This window comes from Capra hircus, chromosome 9 (genome assembly GCF_001704415.2).
Source record: "Capra hircus breed San Clemente chromosome 9, ASM170441v1, whole genome shotgun sequence".
Taxonomy (NCBI): domain Eukaryota; kingdom Metazoa; phylum Chordata; class Mammalia; order Artiodactyla; family Bovidae; genus Capra; species Capra hircus.
Genome location: NC_030816.1, coordinates 30063241 through 30081645, shown reverse-complemented (window position 1 = coordinate 30081645; position 18405 = coordinate 30063241). Strand labels below are relative to the sequence as shown.

Here is an 18405-nt window from a genome sequence, read left to right as displayed (position 1 = left end):
CCAAAGAATTAAAAACTTCAGCATTTTTCTGGGATTCATATATACATCTTGCAAATTGCAGGGATACCAGGTCCTATTGGGTAACACAGTTCACCTTTCAGCATAATCAGTTCCTGTTCAAATTGGGCCATACTGAAAGGCAGATGTTTGTAATTTAGACACATCCCAAAGTCTGCACTTCAAAGGCAGTCACAGAAATAAAAGCATGGCTCATATGTGTTAAAAATCCATGAATCTTGTCTAAAACTGTAACTGTATTTCTTCCAAATACCTTCACAGTTCTTCAAAATCTGTGATTCAATGAAACTCTAAAAATAATGGGCCCTAATAATACTGCATTCTAGAAAATTAAGACAATCCATTTTTCCCTCCTTTAAAATAAATCAGGTAGTGAGAATTGAAACTAGCTGCATTGTTCCCTTAAATCAAATAATGAATACCCTTGGGTTAGAAATTTTCTAATTTATAAAGATACACAATTGACTTTTAAACTGATATCTGTATCTCAATGCTTAGCATATGAACAAAAATTTTTGTTGAATTATCAATACTGTTCTAATGTGTGAATTCACTGTATAAATCTTAACTATTTCAAAATAAATTTGCACAACTACCATTCTGTTCAATCACTGTTTTCATTTGTATACCACCGTATGGCTTAAACTACTTGAAAAAATGAAGCTTCTCATCACAAATCAGCCATAAAGATGAGTTCATAAATTTGGGGTATGACTTTAGATTGCTGAAATATGCATGTCCAATCTCAAGATCTCTGATAGTTACAAAACATTTTGATTTTTCTATTACACCTCTGATTTTATTACAAATTTTTCTTGATTGCTTTTCTTTATATTGAATGTCTTTTTCAGAATCTGGTTATATGTTGTAGCTTTTGACTTTTTCCCACAACACTCAGAATTGCAGAATATTGGAACTGGCAAGGAGGCAGGGATGGAAATAATGCTGCTTTTATAGATGAGGAAACTAAGAAAACAAGTTGCCTTTGCTTAGTAGTTGTTTCTCTAAAATGTTTTATAAAGCCTTATTGATATTTTTATTGAAATGTTTATTTAAAAACCACTAATTGTTTAAGATATTATAAATTCCAATATCTCTAACTGCAAAATTTCTGGCAAAAAAGCTATCGTGGTTCTTTGTTTGTTTGTTTTCTTCTTCAGTTAAGCATGAGGATTTCAAAGCTGGATTGCCTGGATTTAGACAGCAACTTTACCATTTATTAGCACTGTTATCGCAAGGAAATTAGCTCTTTCCTTTGTCTCAGGAGAGGTTATATAGGTTAATATACAAAAATCACAACAGTGTCTGCTGCTGCTGCTAAGTCGCTTCAGTCGTGTCCGACTCTGTGCGACCCCATAGACGGCAGCCCACCAGGCTCCCCCGTCCCTGGAATTCTACCACATAGTAAATACTCAAAAGTATAAGCTGCTATTTTTTTAATACCTGGTAGTAATTTTAATAACTATTATATATTCTACATTATGAAGTTTCTAATTTCATTTCCATAATGGTGTATTAAGACATTAGATAAACAATCTGGAGAAAAAGGTTTCACCTGGAATTCTGAGATAAAATGAGTTGTCCAATGTTAAATGACTATTTTTTTTTTAAAAGGTAGAGATAGGAAGTAGGTCTACATACTTCAACGTCAGGGCTATTTCTATGTCTCTTTGTAGCTTTATATGACATCACTAAGGAATATAAAATAGATAAATGCTATAAAGCTTAATACATTATGAAAACATAAGTAGTCCACAAGAGTGTAGCTGCTTAGCAATGAAGTAGTTAATCTGATATTCTAAATAGCAAAACTGTCCTTCAAAAACTAAAGATTAGACAGACACAGTATAGTTTTAGTGTTTACTGATATCTGACTTGAACAAAGAACAAAGACAATTAAGCCACATGAATAACAACAAATAACTCAATGTATTTTCCAAAATTCTTAAAAAGAAAGTTCCTTGGCACAACCATACTTTCCAACAACCCACTTTAATGTTTTCGCAATTTACTATATCAGAAATGACCTCAGGGTCAGGCATTTGTCAGTTAATGACCAGTTGGGCTACTGGCCTTCAGCTTTGCCTTGGGCACACAAGCCCTCCAGTAGGTCATTAGCTGCCAGAAAAGGGCTCTTCCCAATCACTATTGCTAAATAAATAAAATTTGCTTCTGGGTTAAGGCCCTGTAAGCCAACTTGGGCTTAGAGTGAATTTTTTCGTTGAGTATTTACAACTCAGAAGAAAATGATGGAAATGCTAAAACCAAAGTTATATCACTATAATTAATGAAAAGTAGTCGCATGGATCCTTTTGGATGCTCTTAAATTTTCTTTTGCTTATGGTATCCAAATTCAGTATTAATATAGCAGGCACCAGATTACAACTGTAATACATTTAAAATTTTTATCTATAAGTAAATTTTTTGGAGCTCATACTACATTTTCCCAAAATATAAGGTTATAAATGATGGCTCAGTTTCCAGGGCAACCCACAAAAGCTTATTTAGTCCATAATATTAGAAATACCTTATACCTGTAACCAAAAAATAGAAAACCACAATCTTCCAATACCTGCAACTAAACAAATAGAAAAACAAAACTAAATATGAAATATTCAAAAATGATCTTTAAATGTTGATATTTACAAGGAAATTTGGTTCAATAAGAGAATGAGGATAGATACACTGATTCTTTCCTATGCCTATTTCATTTCTATTATAATTTTCCTTTTATATACCAAGTTTTAATTCTTCAACTCCAAGTAAGCTTTGTTGGTTTATCTTTCCTCTTGAAAAAAGGAAAGAGAAGGCAAAAAGGTGATAACAATTTTTCTGAAATACCAGGTAAAAGGAAAATGAAAAACTGAAGGAAAACAATTAAAGAGGATGTGTATACATTCTGGAGACTGCCTAAGGTGAAATGAACTGAGTAATGCATGGTGCTAAGTCACTTCAGTTGTGTCCAACTCTGCGATCCCATAGACGGCAGCCCACCAGGCTCCCCTGTCCCTGGGATTCTCCAGGCAAGAACACTGGAGTGGGTTGCCGTTTCCTTCTCCAGTGCATGAAAGTGAAAGGTGAAAGTGAAGTCACTCAGTCATGTCCACTCTTAGCGACCCCATGGACTGCAGCCTACCAGGCCCCTCTGTCCATAGGATTTTCCAGGCAGGAGTACTGGAGTGGGGTGCCATTGCGAAAGGGGCACCAAGAAAGGATGGGTGGAAAAGAGTCTTGCCATCAGTATTTTACTTGTGGAAATTACTGAATTAATTGTTTTCATCCTCTGTAGTTTGACACCCAGCATTAATATTCTTTTCTTCATATAACCCACTCACGTGTAGATTTTCATGACTAGAATAAATATGCACAGAACCTAAGGGGGGTGTCGTACATCGTAATGATAAAGGAAACTATCTTCATATCACTTAGAGAAGTCAGAATGCTATTATAAAATCACAATTTCAAAATTCTCAGAATAATTTTCCAGTTTTTTTAATCATATGATGCTAACATAGCCAAGTATTAAACAGACACTATATTTATATTCTGAATCTGCTTCCTTGCATTTAAAATAAAAGTAATACATGTTTGAGATGTGTACTAGAAATAAGAAGACAAAATATTATGCTCTTTTAAAATTTATTGTCTCATTAAAACCTTGAACTTTACCCTTTTGGTGCCACAAAAACAATGAAATGAAATGTCTTTTGGGGGTAGGCAAAATGGATACTTCTCTGAATTGTCTATGTCAGAAACCTGAAGACGAGAAAAAAGAGCAAGAGAAGCACTTCTTCCATATGCTTGGCATTTAAAGAAACTTATTTTTTTAAAGCCGGTTTTCTACAAAAATACACCCTCTGAAATGGGTAGAGTTGAACCATGGTTGGCCATGAGAGAGAAGTATGCTGACTATGGCAATCTTATTGTACACTCCAGCAATCTCAATTTTTGTAATTCCCTTTACCCACTTTCTAGAATTAATATTAATTAAATCTATTTTTCCCCCACCAATTTCACTGGCGTAAGTTGCTCTTTCTCCAAAGTCAGAGAGAGGAAAGAAAAGGATTTTGCGGCTTGAGTTATTCAGTATTCTAATTTGGCCTTTCTATTGATTTGACTCAAGGGCTTCCTGAGTCCAGAGTTTACAAAGTACTGGGAAGATAAACAGCTGATTCCTTCCTCTTCATCCTCAGCCATGTGACCCTGGTCTGTAAAGACACAAGGTCACAATAATCGCTATTTTAAATGAATATGACAAGAAAAACTTAAATTTCATATGACATAGCATGTTTTTAGGTTTCACTTTTCAATATGCATTTGTAAGTAAAATTAATATAACAGATAAGAAAAACATCAAATAACCAATAGCAGCTGCTTTATTAAAATATATAGATGGTACAAAAGGAGATTTACATGCATAAATTGAGCATATTTATACAACTAAATTTCTTTCTTGTAAACAACATATTTATGCCTTTAGGAAAACAAAGTTAACATAAGGAAATACATCAGCTATGTAAGAAGTACATCTGTGCCACTGGTTATTTAGAAATATAAATCACTAATGCTTAATAGAATGGTTCCCAGGAGTGATATCACGATGATGTTCCAAGGTGCTTAGACAAGACCCAGGCTAACTCTCAGATGTGTAAGGATAGGTCTATTAAATGAAAATCACTACAAAGGTTAAAAATAATAATGTGGTGAATTAACTTTTTTAAATACTAGGGTTATCACTGTATATATAAAATAAAACACTCTTTTTTTTTTTTAAGATGACAAGTAGTAATGTGCACTGTTTTATTTACACTGTGGCTTAATCCTAAAATACAAATCTAGTCCACAAATAAATACAGGGAACCAGGGAAAAACTGTAATGGTCAGCCAGATTTCTAAATTATAGTGCTTTTCCATGTCATGATTTTCTCCCAATTATCTAGCATGTCTTATTGATAGCCTGATGCTCAAACATTAAAATTTTAGATTCTGGCATGACCCCATCATTTCAGCACTCAGTGATGTTTTACATGAACACAATATAGAGCAATTTATTTCAACGGAGTCAGAGAATTTATGGCTTAAAAAGAGGCATTCTGAGGTCTCTTAGTCCAGGGTCTTTATATAGTGAAGTACTAAAATAAAAAGTTGTCCTTAGGTTCCATAACTGAAAAATGAATGAAAATTCAAGCATTAATTTTTAAATTCACTACTGAATTCAAAATCTTGTTAATTCACACTTATGTGACTCTAGCTATAATAGTAAGACAATTACCAGAGGATTAATATACCAATTTCTATACTTAGACATATTTAAAAATCTAAGTGTTACCTAAGGCAATTACCTTGAAGACCCCTAATATCTTCAGGGAAAAGCCAAAGGGAGAATAATTGACTTTGCTAATTTTACCCTTGGCAATTATAAAAGAGCTCTGAATTTCATATGACTGCAGAACACTTCATCTAATGGTCTGCCCCAGGAGAAGTACAACATATAACACAGGAATTCAGACAAGAATTCAGTAGCAAAAGAAAGTGGGATGTTGGTAGAATGAGTAAGTTATAAAAAATTAAAAGTTGCTACAAATATGTTAACTTTAATTACCAAGTTAAATATATACTCTCAAAGAAAAAGCAGGCTGTTACTGTGAAAAAACAGAATACTATATACAGCATTTCTGTGTTATGTTCTGCCCGTCCCCTTATTGCTGAGGTCTCTGTTTATGTTGCTAACGCTGACAAATTTTCTTTCTTATGAAAGAAAGTTAAAATGTCAAACAGACATCTAACTATACTAAGACATTATCATATGTAGAGATCTTATTTATCACCACCCTTTCCTCCCCTCGGACTCCCTCTTTTAATAGTAATATACTGAAGCTTCTGGGAACTCATTTAATAAAATTAGTCCTCTTCTGAGATAAAACTTTACTTTCCTTAAAAAAAAATTCCAAGAGGAATACCACCATGTATTTAAATGAAAGGAACCAGTTCTGAATATAGGAGATTTCTTTTATCAAAGGATTTTCTCTGAAAGAGCACTTCAGTTACCCATTACAATTTACTCAGTTTAAACAATATTCACATGATTTGGAAATCACCCATTATGATTAAAATACGGCTACAGAAAGCCTAGATTTGCAGATCAATTATGGCCCCTGGACATGGTACTCAAGGTCTTTCACAAAAAGTGAGCCAGTGAAGCATCTTTTGAAAGTGACCTTGTAGAACCTTCAAATGACTCTTTGAAGAACAATGTGCAAAAGATCTGTTTTGGACGAACAGGGGGGATGCATACAATAAAGGCTTCAATTTAACACAACTCTCAAATTCAGAAAAAGACATACCACGGCTTAAAAAGGAAAAGAAAAAACCTCCTCATCAGGCAAAGGATGATAAAATGCAAATCTAAAGGTGCAAACCTGTGCAGAGATCATGAAGGTACAGGACTTGATGGGAAGGGAATGCTTGACCATTCTTATTTCAAGGAGAAGCTTCAGGCTGAACTGTTGCTTGGATATGCTAAGCTTTTTTTTTTTTTTTTTTTGTAAATCAAGTAATGCTACTGAAATCCGGTGCCTAATGGAGCAGATGGTGGAGGTCTTAGACTCTGGAACATTTATAGTGATGCTTCTGAATGCAAAGCACCAAGAATGGATTTCACAGGCTATGAATCTGATTTGATTTTGATGAGAACAGAGCCTCCATTTTCTCTGAACTTGAACCACACTGAAAGAAAGAATGTGTGAATGATACAAGCTAGCTACGAAAAGGAACATTTTAAATATTATTTCCACAAAGTGAAGTGGCTAAAGCAAGTGATCACTTGCTTGTGTCATTATAGTATGTTAATAATACTTGTACGTAATACCACCATCTTAACCTTATATAAAAGGTTAATGAAAGTGAAAGTTGCTCACTCATGTCCAACTCTGTGACCCCATGGACAGCAGCCCACCAGGATCCTCTTTCCATGGGAGTTTTCCAGGCAAGGATACTGGTGTGGTTTGCCATTTCCTTCTCCAGGGGATCTTCCTGACCCAGGGATCAAACCAGGGTCTCCTGCATTGCAGGCGTTCTTTGCCAACTGAACTACCAGGGAAGCCCAATCTTAGATAAGACTCCACCAGGAGCCCTCATGGTCCAGTAGTTATGAATCAGCCTTGCAGTACAAGGGACATCAGTTTGATCCTTGGTCCAGGGAGACCCCACATGCCGCAGAGCAGTTAAGCCCCTGTGCCACAGCTACTAGGCCAGAACTGGATACAGCCCGTGAGCTGCGGCAACTGAAGTCCTCACACCTAGAGCCTGTGCTCTGCAACAGGAGGAGCCACTGCAGGGAGAAGCCGGTGCACTGCAACAGAGAGCAGCCCCAGCTCATCACAACTAGAGAAACCCACGTGCAGCAACAAAGAACCCCCACTGCCAAAAAATAAATAGATGAAACTTAAAAAAGAAAAAGACTTCATTAGAATAGCTTAAAGTGAGTTAAAACTGATGATCAGAGCAAACAGATATAAATTTGTCCCATGACATGTCTTCCTCTCAGGTATGCAGGTCTAAACCATGAGAGGTCAGTGTGTGTGGTTAGTCACGTGCAGCTCCAGGCAGCCAGAAACCATACTGGATCCGCATTTTCTGAGGCTTCCTCCTTCTCCAAGATGCAAAGTTCAACAGAGACCATGGCAGGTATGGTGAAGAGGGAAAATGCAGAGAGTGGCTCCCAAGTAAACTGAGATTATTTATAATTTCATTTTATATGGCCAATTAATTTCTTTCTTTAGCTTCCTTTTCAGATGAACATAAACTACATACTAAAGGCACCATACTATGTTCTCCCTAAAACCAGCAGGTCTGTCTATGAAACTATACATTAAAGAAAAAGTGTGAAGGGAAGGTAGGGCAGAATGCTATTTGTCTACCAATATCTGTTCTCTGTATCTTCCAAATTTTTGGCTGGGCACATGGCAAAAGTTTGTATACAAAAGTTTGTATATCCTAGTTTCTCTGACAGCTAGGTGTGACTGTATCATTAAATTTTAGCCAACAGAATGTACACAGAAGGATTTCAAATAACTTCTTTAAAGCGGTATGACACTATAAAATTTATCATCCAAACTGGGCCATGTAAAAGGGAGTAATAAAATAAAACTTTGTACTTTTTGAAACTTTTGTAGAATTGCAATTAACGAAAACATAGTTTCCATTGGAATTTTTCCCTACAGAAGGAAAGAAGGAATTGAACAAAATAAATGGTAAGAAATCAACTGCTCTACAAGATTAAAATGTGCCATTCTGTACTTGTGATTTGGATTATCTCACCTTGCAGGAAAACTCTTTTGGGGGTGGGGGGTGGGTGTGTGTGTGTGTGTGTGTGTTAGTCACTCAGTTGTGTCTGACTCTTTGCGACCCCATGGACTGTAGCCTGCCATGCTCCCCTCTCCAGGCAAGAATACTGGAGTAGGTTGCCATTCCCTTCTCCAGAAAATGATCCCAACCCAAAGATCAAACTCAGGTCTCCTGCATTGCAGGCAGATTCTTTACCATCTGAGCCACCAGGGAAGCATCTGATGAAACTTGTACTAACTAATAATTGATCTTATTATATTGGGGGACTTGTTAACTAGTTCTATTCAAAAACTACTTTCAAAAAATATACAAATTTTCAAACAAAATAAAAATAACATACATTCATGTATATTAAAATAAAATAAAAATAACTTTTTATATTGATTATATGAATACTAAAAAATAGTAGACTCACCATTCTTGGTACATATCCATATACTTTTTTTCTTAGCCATATCTGTCTCTAATATAGTGTCACTTGGATTTTTCTGAAGGATGTGTTTTTAAAAACATGGCATTTAAAAATAAAACCTCCAACAATATTCTCACAGCTGTACTCTGTAATTAATTAATTTGAAATTGGTGACATTTTAAAGAATTCTTATTGGTAGATGACAATACCATCATTGATGGTATTGGCAGATGACTGGTAGATGATAATTAGTGGATTTAATTGAGAAAGATGCTCTTTCTACAGGTTCTGAGTTACTTGGTTAAGTTCAGAGCAAATTTGCTAAATGGAAGAGATATTCAATTCTAATTTTATTTTCATATTGAAAATTGTTAACTATTCCACCCCAGATATTTTCAAGGTACTGTATCTTTGCTTCCTTCAGAGTACCTTTCTTTGACAAATATTTTTATAAGACAAAACTTGTCAAATAAATTGACTATGATTCTTTTGAATGTTATGCCAAAATTAGATGCAGCAAAATCTATATTTTCTCAATTTCATTTCATTCATATATGTGTATAATTTATTCAAAATAGGAGCACCACCAAAAGATTCTTTCTGCAAAGTGAGATATTCCAAATCACAGGTACAGAACTGCATGTTTTAATCTTGTAATGTTTATTCTTTGCATTTGAGTTCTTATCATTTATTTTGTTCAATTCCTTCTTTCTTTCTGTAGGAAAAAGCTCCAGTGGAAACTTTGTTTTCATTAATTGAAATTCTACAAAAGTTTCATTGGGTACTTCATTTGTTGAACACTTGATTTCAGATTTTCAATTGATTTTGAAAAAAATGTCACCAAAACTATGATGACCATTTACAACAAAGTTCAATACCATCCTTGGACATAAAGATTTCTAAAATTTGACTAACGACAGGCAACAAAGAGAGAAGGCACATATTTCTTTGAAATATGTGGTGCTGAAGTATAGTTTTATACTCAATATCAGCTATATCCCCCAAATCTTACAGTCCTGAGATCTGACTATAAAGATATTGGTTAGTTTTGGTAACAATAGCTTTTATTTTAATTAGTAGAATGTTGGTACTTGTTTTGATGCAAATATGAACTATGAGTATGCCTCAATTAGCTCCAACTACTCTGTAAGTTTCTCAACATAGTTAAGATGGTCACTTTTATCACAACACTGTGATGTGTTTTGCTTAAATTTGTACTTGTATTATTATTATGAACTAACAATTTTCTTTCATGTTCAACTTTTAAACTGAATTTCCAGTCTCACTCAAAATGGCTTTACCTTTGATAGACTATACTTCCAAAAGTTTTACCTTGATTTCATGAATGGACTGAAAAAGAAAACATTTTTAGAATTAACAAAAATGATTTAATTACTTGAAGTACCTGACAACACTCAACTGAAACTGGAATTATTTAGCTATTTGCAAAAGTCTTCTATCACTGGAGTCAACAAACTTAAAGCTACTGCTTTTGGTCAAAAATGAATGAAATTAATTTAGAGCAATAGTAATTTATCTCAACAAAAATTAGGCATTACAGAGTTGTATGTATATATACTTTCTTCAGCCATGTGTTAAACCTTCATGTTTAGGAAGTCTCCCTAAAATAACTACTAATTTTAGTAGTAACTACTACTAATCTTGACAGTTTTTCAGCAGATTTGACTCTTCTCTTTTTCATGTGGTCAGTGACCCAACTATGGCCTCCACAAGTGAACAGCAAACGTCAAGGAACATTTTATGCAAGTTATACTTTCCTTACTAAATTAACTTTTCCAAGAAATTGGGTGATACACCAAACAGCCAGCTGGGGCAGCAGTGTCAAATACTTCTATCACCTGAGACAGGAAGGAGCTTTAACTGTCTCTAGACATTCAGTGTATTTTGTATTAACAACTGTCCTATATTCTGTCCTTGATTGGGGTATCTGAAAGCGCTGGGGAAAGAGAAGAGTTATTGCTGATTTTCTTTCAGATTTAATAATACCTTAACATGAGAATTTCCCCTACAGTACATGGGTCTCACCTATTATTGGCCTATGTGAGACAAAAAAAAATCGAGGCAGAGGCTGGGAGTAGAAAGCAGGGCTCTACCAATAAACCATGCTGGTTTATTCTAATGTAATTATAAGTAACCATTCTCTGTTAAAAATAAAAATCTAGGACAAATGCTAAGTCAGAGGGGATTCTGGGACAGCAGACTTACACTGAGGCTGTACTTGGGTGTCCAGGATGTGTATTTACTTGATCTTCAATGGAGGAGATCTGCCCTTTTCTGCCCTTCCTTCTCCTTCCCTCCTATTGACTGGAGTGAAGACATAATGGCAACTATCTCGGGCCACAAAGCGGTAAGATAGGAATGGCAGAGCAGTAAGATAAGAGGAGCCTGGGTTCCTGACTTTAGAATCACCATACCAATCTTGGGCTGCCTAGTCCCAGATAGTAATAATATGTTTAAAAAAGAGAGAGAGAGAGAGAGAGAGAGAAATAAATTCTTATCTTGTTTTGGTCACTGTTATTTTATAGTCACAGCAAATCCTAACTGATAAATAAGGACTACATCTACAGTCTTTCTAGAAGGCAGCTTGACAATATGCGTCGAGAATACTAAAACTAAACCCTCTGAACCACTTCTAGGCACTTACCTCAAAGAAATAATCTGAAATGAAGAAACACTGATGTGTAAAAATGTTTAATGCAAATCTATTTGTGAGAGTAGAAAATTAGAAGCAACTTAAATGTCCCCAAATAAGGAATCTGGTAAATAAACAACACTACATCAAAATAACTGAATACTGTGCAACCATTAGGAAGCTTATGAAAAATGTTAATGATATGGGAAAATGCTCATGTCATATAAGCAATGGGAGAAAAAGGTAGGATTAAAGAAACTTTACATATGTTAAGTTTTCACTTATGCTACTCCCAAATCCACACATCCAAAGGTATGAATAAACAAATACAGACTGGAAGGAAATATATGAAAACAGTAACCGACAGTAATAATCTCTGGATAGTGAGATGATAGGTAATATTTATGACATCATCTTTATCCTGAGTATTTAACACTACCCTATAATTAACAAATAATTCCGTTACCAGAAAAAAAAAAAACAAACCAACAACTGGAAATTAATTTCAAAACTCTTTCCTAGCATTTACCAGTTTTAACTGGTATTGATATTGCCATCATCATCATTATCCTCATCACAATTTTAATGAGCATCTATGTGTGTGGAGTTGGGGCAGCAGGGTGTCCAGACCTCTGTGTCTCCTGAAGTCAACCAAGAGCCACCCAAAGGCTGTTCAGATAAAAACAAACCCGGCCCAGTTTTACCTTGGTGTTCTGTAGCAGAGCGAGTCCATTGCAGGCATTTGCTAGAAGAAAGTCTCCACTTAGGATAGCTATTTTATTTCCAAATTGCATATCTTTCAGTGGCCCATCAGAAGATTGCAATTCATTTAAATTTACAATCCCACGATGTACTAGGAGAGCAGTATGGATAAGTTCTGTGATCTCTGCCAAACTTCTTTGACTAAAACACAAAGGTAAGATTTGTCTGAGTGTAAAGAATACCATCTTATCAGTATTGTCAGATTTCAACAACAAAATATTTCATAGATTAGTGTCTCTTTTCTCAGGTTATTCCTTTTTAATGAAGTCTTTTCTCTATTGAGATATTTGGGCTCCAAAATCACTGCAGATGGTGACTGCTGCCATGAAATTAAAAGATGCTTACTCCTTGGAAGGAAAGTTATGACCAACCTAGATAGCATATTCAAAAGCAGAGATATTATTTTGCCGACTAAGGTCCGTCTAGTCAAGGCTATGGTTTTTCCTGTGGTCATGTATGGATGTGAGAGTTGGACTGTGAAGAAAGCGGCTGAGTGCCAAAGAATTGACGCTTTTGAACTGTGGTGTCGGAGAAGACTCTTGAGAGTCCCTTGGACTGCAAGGAGATCCAACCAGTCCATTCTGAAGGAGATCAACCCTGGGATTTCTTTGGAAGAAATGATGCTAAAGCTGAAGCTCCAGTACTTTGGCCACCTCATGAGAAGAGTTGACTCACTGGAAAAGACTCTGATGCTGGGAGGGATTGGGGGCAGGAGGAGAAGGGGACGACCGAGGATGAGATGGCTGGATGGCATCACCAACTCGATGGATGTGAGTCTGAGTGAACTCCGGGAGTTGGTGATGGACAGGGAGGCCTGGCGTGCTGCGATTCATGGGGTCGCAAAGAGTTGGACACGACTGAGCGACTGAACTGAACTGAACATTATATTAGTTTCAGGTGTACAATATAATGATTCAGTATATGTACACACAGCTGACTCTTGAACAGCACAGAACTATGTGAGTCCTTTTATGAGGATTTTTTCAATAAACACGTAGGTAGTACACAATCTGAGGTTGGCTGAACTGCAGATGTGAAACCACAGATACAGAGGACAGACTATGGGCCTTGGACATCCATGGATTTTGATATCTGAAGTGAGTCTGGGAACCAATCCTGTGGACACCAAGGGAGGACTGTATTGTGAAATGATCACCACAGTAAGCCTAATTAAATCTGTCACCATACATAGTCACAGTTTTTTTCCCTGTGATGAGAACTTTTAAGATCTACTCTCTTAGCAATTTTCAAACACACAATGCAGTATTATTGACCACAGTCACCATTTACACACTATATCCCCAGTACATCATATCTTCATGTTTTTATTTTTTTCTTGATAATATGTAACTGCTGCTGCTGCGTCGCTTCAGTCATGTCCGACTCTGTGCGACCCCATAGACGGCAGCCCACCAGGCTCCCCCGTCCCTGGGATTCTCCAGGCAAGAACACTGGAGTGGGTTGCCATTTCCTTCTCCAATGCACAAAAGTGAAAAGTGAAAGTGAAGTCGCTCAGTCGTGTCCAACTCTTTGCGACCCTATGGACTACAGCCTACCAGGCTCCTCCATCCATGGGATTTTCCAGGCAAAGCTTGTTAACTTTTGACCACTTTCACCCATTTTTTTTCTCCCTCCCTTGGCTCATCCCCATCCTCCCCCCCAACCTTTGGCAACCACCAATCCGTTTTATGAGTTCAGCTTTTGGTTTTGCTTTGCTTTTTATATTTCATAAATAAGTGAGGTCATACAGTATTTGTCTTTGACTTATTTCACTTGGCATTTTGAAGTTTTGTGGAATTTTGTTTTCTTTTTAAGGTTTCAAATGTACTTTATTTCTTCAATCATGCCATATTTTAATGGGTACACAGTGCTTTTACTTATTTGGCATCAACTATGAGTTCGTTTTGAGGCAACTCAGTATTATACCAGCTAGATAATTACTGATTTAGCTGGTACAATACTGCCAGTAGGGGACAGGGTCCATAGTATTCTAATCTGTGCTGCTGCCTATACCCATATAGCAACACAAAGCAACCCCACTAGTGTTACCGTATTTGCGTTGGAAACCAGGTATACATTTCTGGTGTCTCTGTCTTAGCTGAATGCATCAAACTCAGGGAAACATCATGAAGCTGAAGAGAGAACTATGGCAACTGCAGCTGAGGGTTTCGTGTAACTTTGTATCAGTACCCTTGCAAAGAGACTTGAATGAAGTTTTTATTAGAGACTTTTCCACTGAGTTATTTAGGAGCTGTAAAGTGGATCCTGACACCTTCCTTCTCTCTACCATTCCCTATTCTCTATCCCACGAGTCTCCAGGATTCCCCCGAGAGAAGATGACCAATAACAGCCACCCCCAACAGTTCCATTCAGATACTTTAAGTATAACTTCAGGATTTCTAAGAATCCTTACTAGTATCTTATAAAATTCCAGTTTAGGTGGAAATAGAATTTGTGCCAGTCATTAGGCCAAGCACTTTTACACATGATCACTTTTAATCTTAAATACAAGGCTGTGGGATTTACAGAGATGAACAGATGTGGTCCCTTCCTTCAAGGACCTTATCTTTCAGAATAAGAACCACGATATATACCTACAGTAGTAATTAAAATAAAGACGACCCTTGAGGAACTTATAGTATAGGACTGCATCAGATGGCATTTCAGATGTTTGTTTTCTTGTTTATACTTTTCTATAGTTTGTACATTTTCCAAAATGACAAAAGAATTACTTTATAATCATCAGAAAATCAACAATTACTAAAAATTCTAAACCTCAAAGCCACCCTATGAAGGTACTATTAATCTCTTATTTCACAACTGAGAAAATTGTTACACATAGTGTATTGATTGACTTGCCCAAAGGCACACAGTAAGCAATACAGAGCTGGAAACACACTGAAATCTGTTACAAATGACCCCATGTGAACCATACTTCTTCATTTCCAGGCCCCTGTGTAGTCCCCTCCACACTAACTTTGGACTTCACCATATGACTTACTTTAGCCAAAAAGATATTAGCAGAAGTGACATAGGCAAGGCCTGGTAAGTGTTTATGCATTAAGGCTTGTCAATGCGGTCACATGAATGATCCCAGAATGGTAAGAAATAAAATGGTTGTTTCAAGTCACTAAAATTTAGGATAGTTTGCTACACAGCAATAGGTATCTGACACAGAAACTGTACATCTAGGAGTGGGTGTTGTGTCAACAAAAGCCTAAAACATATGTCAACGGCTTTGAGTCTAAATGTTTGGGGCTAGAGGTAAAGGCTGAATAAATGGCAAACTCTCAGCAGAATCTGGAAAGGCAGTGAGGAAACTTATTGGAGGAGAGAGCAAGGACATATGGTATCATAAGGGAGTGAAACAACATGCAAAACTTGCCTGTGGTAACTTGAAAGATAGAAAATATATCTAAATAAAATCTTAAAAAGTAGGTTGTGAAAGTAGAGAGATCAGAAGAAGCTATAACAAAGGCCCAAGGGACATGTAACAAAAGGATCTGACCTAAAGGTCAAATTTAAGGATTTGACCTAGAATAACAGCCTTAGAAAAGGAGACAAATATATATGAAACAATCAAATAATAAAAGACTCTTCTCCAAAAACAATATACTACTAGTTTGACAACTATAAATTATATAAAGATGCAATAAAGTAAAGGAACCAAACAATTTGGCATCTACAAAGAAAAAGCATGTTTCTAATTTATTTCTTTGCTTAAAAAAAGTAAAAGAATATGTAAAAATGTTCCAGTGTACATAGTGTACCTGAATACAAATTGGGGAAGTAGGAAAAGAGGAACCAGTGAGTTAAACAGCTTCTGAAAAGAGTAAATTCATGGTTTAGATGAAAACCTCCCTACATCCCAAAGAAAATCACTGAGGATGGAGGCTTAAGGACTATTGAGAAGTTAACAGAAAACTTTTTTTTTAAGGGAGCTAACATGTAAAACTGTCCTTTAAAAGAGTAACTAAAAGAAATGAATAAAAGTGTATTTTATTGGTACCCTGCAAATGTATTCTAGTTTACAAAAACGTCCACTGCTACACTTCACAAAAATTAGCACAATGAGATTATGAGGAAGTATAAACCTCAAGAAGGGTTAAGCACTGGATAAATCTCTCATGCAGTTCAGCTTATGAAAGAAAGCAACAACCAGGCAAGCCAAAGTTGTAGGTGTTTTGAATTACCCTAAGGATGAAAATGAATTACTGGGAGCTTTAAATAAAGACATCCATAATCATAAAGCTCCATTCATTAAACAAATGGCAATCTAAAAGCCTCATGGCCAGAAACAACAAAAACAGTGGTAATAATGAAAGTGAAAACCATAATTTGTACAGTACCCACCATTCACAAAGAATTTTTACTTACTTTATCTACTTGTGATTCTAATTACAGCGTGTGTGGGGAGTTTAAATACCTGGTTGGAACATTCAGTTTATGAAAGACAAAGCTGGAACTCAGAGCCTCATGGTCATAGTGTCCAATGATGGTTTAAAATGTTTATTCACCTGATGAATAGTAAATGGGGGAGGGGGCAGAGTTACAACGCTACCAAGATTGATACATGCTCACCACAGACTTGTCCAATTTTCATCTTTCGTTCTAAGCACTACAGAAGCAAACTTTTCTGGGAGAAAGTATGACTAGACTTGACTCTCTGTTACAGTAGCTGGAGAAAGTAATCAAGTTGTTTCAAAAATCATTTGGTTATACCAAAATAAGTGATTTAGCTCAATCAGAGGGAGGTAACAATTCTCTCTCTGCCTATAACATTTTGTGGGCAGGTCTTAAAACTCCCAGGTCATTAGTCTTCTCATCTCTGAAAGGAGGGGAACTGGAGAAAGTCTCTTCTAGTTCTAAGATTCAGGGATTTCTGTCCTAAATTTAATATTCAGTCCTAAAATTCTAAGATTTGGAAATTTAAAAAACTACTTAGACTGGTAGTTTAATAGTTATGTGTGTGCCTTGTTGCTCAGTCATGTCCAACTTTTTGGGACCCCATAGACTGTAGACCACCAGGCTCCTCTGCCCATGGAGATTTCCAGGCAAGAATAATGATGAATGAGGTGCCATTTCCTACTCAAGGGGATCTTCCCAACCCAGGGATCAAACCCACATCTCTTGCATCTACTACATTGCCAGGCAGAGTCTTTAGCACTAGTGTCACCTGGGAGCCCAGTTAATACTGAAAAAGGACAAAATTATTGTGATGATTACTACCTACTTTCTAAAGAAACAGAAATGAACTGATTGGTCATCTTGAAATCTGTCCACTCTAGTACTTTGCTCACAACCTCTAAGATTTTATCATTAGAAAAACAACTTCAGGCCACATTATACAACTTTTAATTTAGTGCTACAGCATTGACAGTATGAAAGAATCTGGGACTTTTTCCTTTTCTTATTTTTCTTATTCCTAGTTTAGCCACTGAAAGTAATATAGTAAACTTTCAGTGTACTGGATTTTTAAAAGTATCTTATATAAAAGTATTCATACAATTTTATGCACATATATTTTAGTACTCAGGTATTTTTTCATGCTAAATCTTGATTGGATAAAAGTCATAAGTGAATACTGCTTATGTTATGTAATCAGAGTAAGGAAGTAATTACTACATTGAATGTAACCCTGAGGATTAACCAATATTTTTACAAGAACTTTCACCAAATTACTTTCTTTCAATTATATGTTAAACAACTTAATCTGCTTTGATTCATATTCTTCCAACATTTCTCCAATTGCTTAGCATCCTAAGCTTTGGATATAAGAGGACAGACATTGCTAGTTACCTATTTCCTCTCTTCTTCCTCACTACTAACATACCTGTGGCTGTATTTGGAGAGACAAAGTACTCATTTAAAAAACTCACCTCACCAAAATCCCTTGAGGCTAGAGGTGATCCTGTAGCACAGTTTGGCCAATGAATGTAAGTAGAAGGCCACTAGGTGAGTCTCTGAGAAATCTACTGAGTTTCTAATATAAGGGAATAGATTCAGAGGGCATGCACCTTTGGCATTTTGAGCTTACCCCTTCCTTCTGTTTGGAATATGGCTCAGCTGCTTGGGGGCACCATAGCAACTTTAAGCATCTCAAGAGAGCCCGCAACCTAAGGATGGTAAAGCAAGAAGAAATGAGAAGCCTGGACCTCTGGTGATGTCTTAGGGCTACTCTAGCTCTGATGTACCTATCTTTACACTTCTTGAT

The 18405-nt window shown here is 36.2% G+C and overlaps 1 protein-coding gene across 2 annotated transcripts in view; it reads right to left on the bottom strand.

Annotated features, from left to right (window-relative positions):
- Window positions 1-18405, bottom strand: part of PDSS2 (prenyl (decaprenyl) diphosphate synthase, subunit 2) — a 279997-nt gene that overhangs the window by 100836 nt on the left and 160756 nt on the right. For both annotated transcript variants that reach the window (XM_018053102.1, XM_005684603.3), the window contains one exon: window positions 12134-12332. In XM_018053102.1, coding sequence (XP_017908591.1) covers window positions 12134-12332 — 199 coding nt within the window. The remainder of the gene's footprint in view (window positions 1-12133; window positions 12333-18405) is intronic.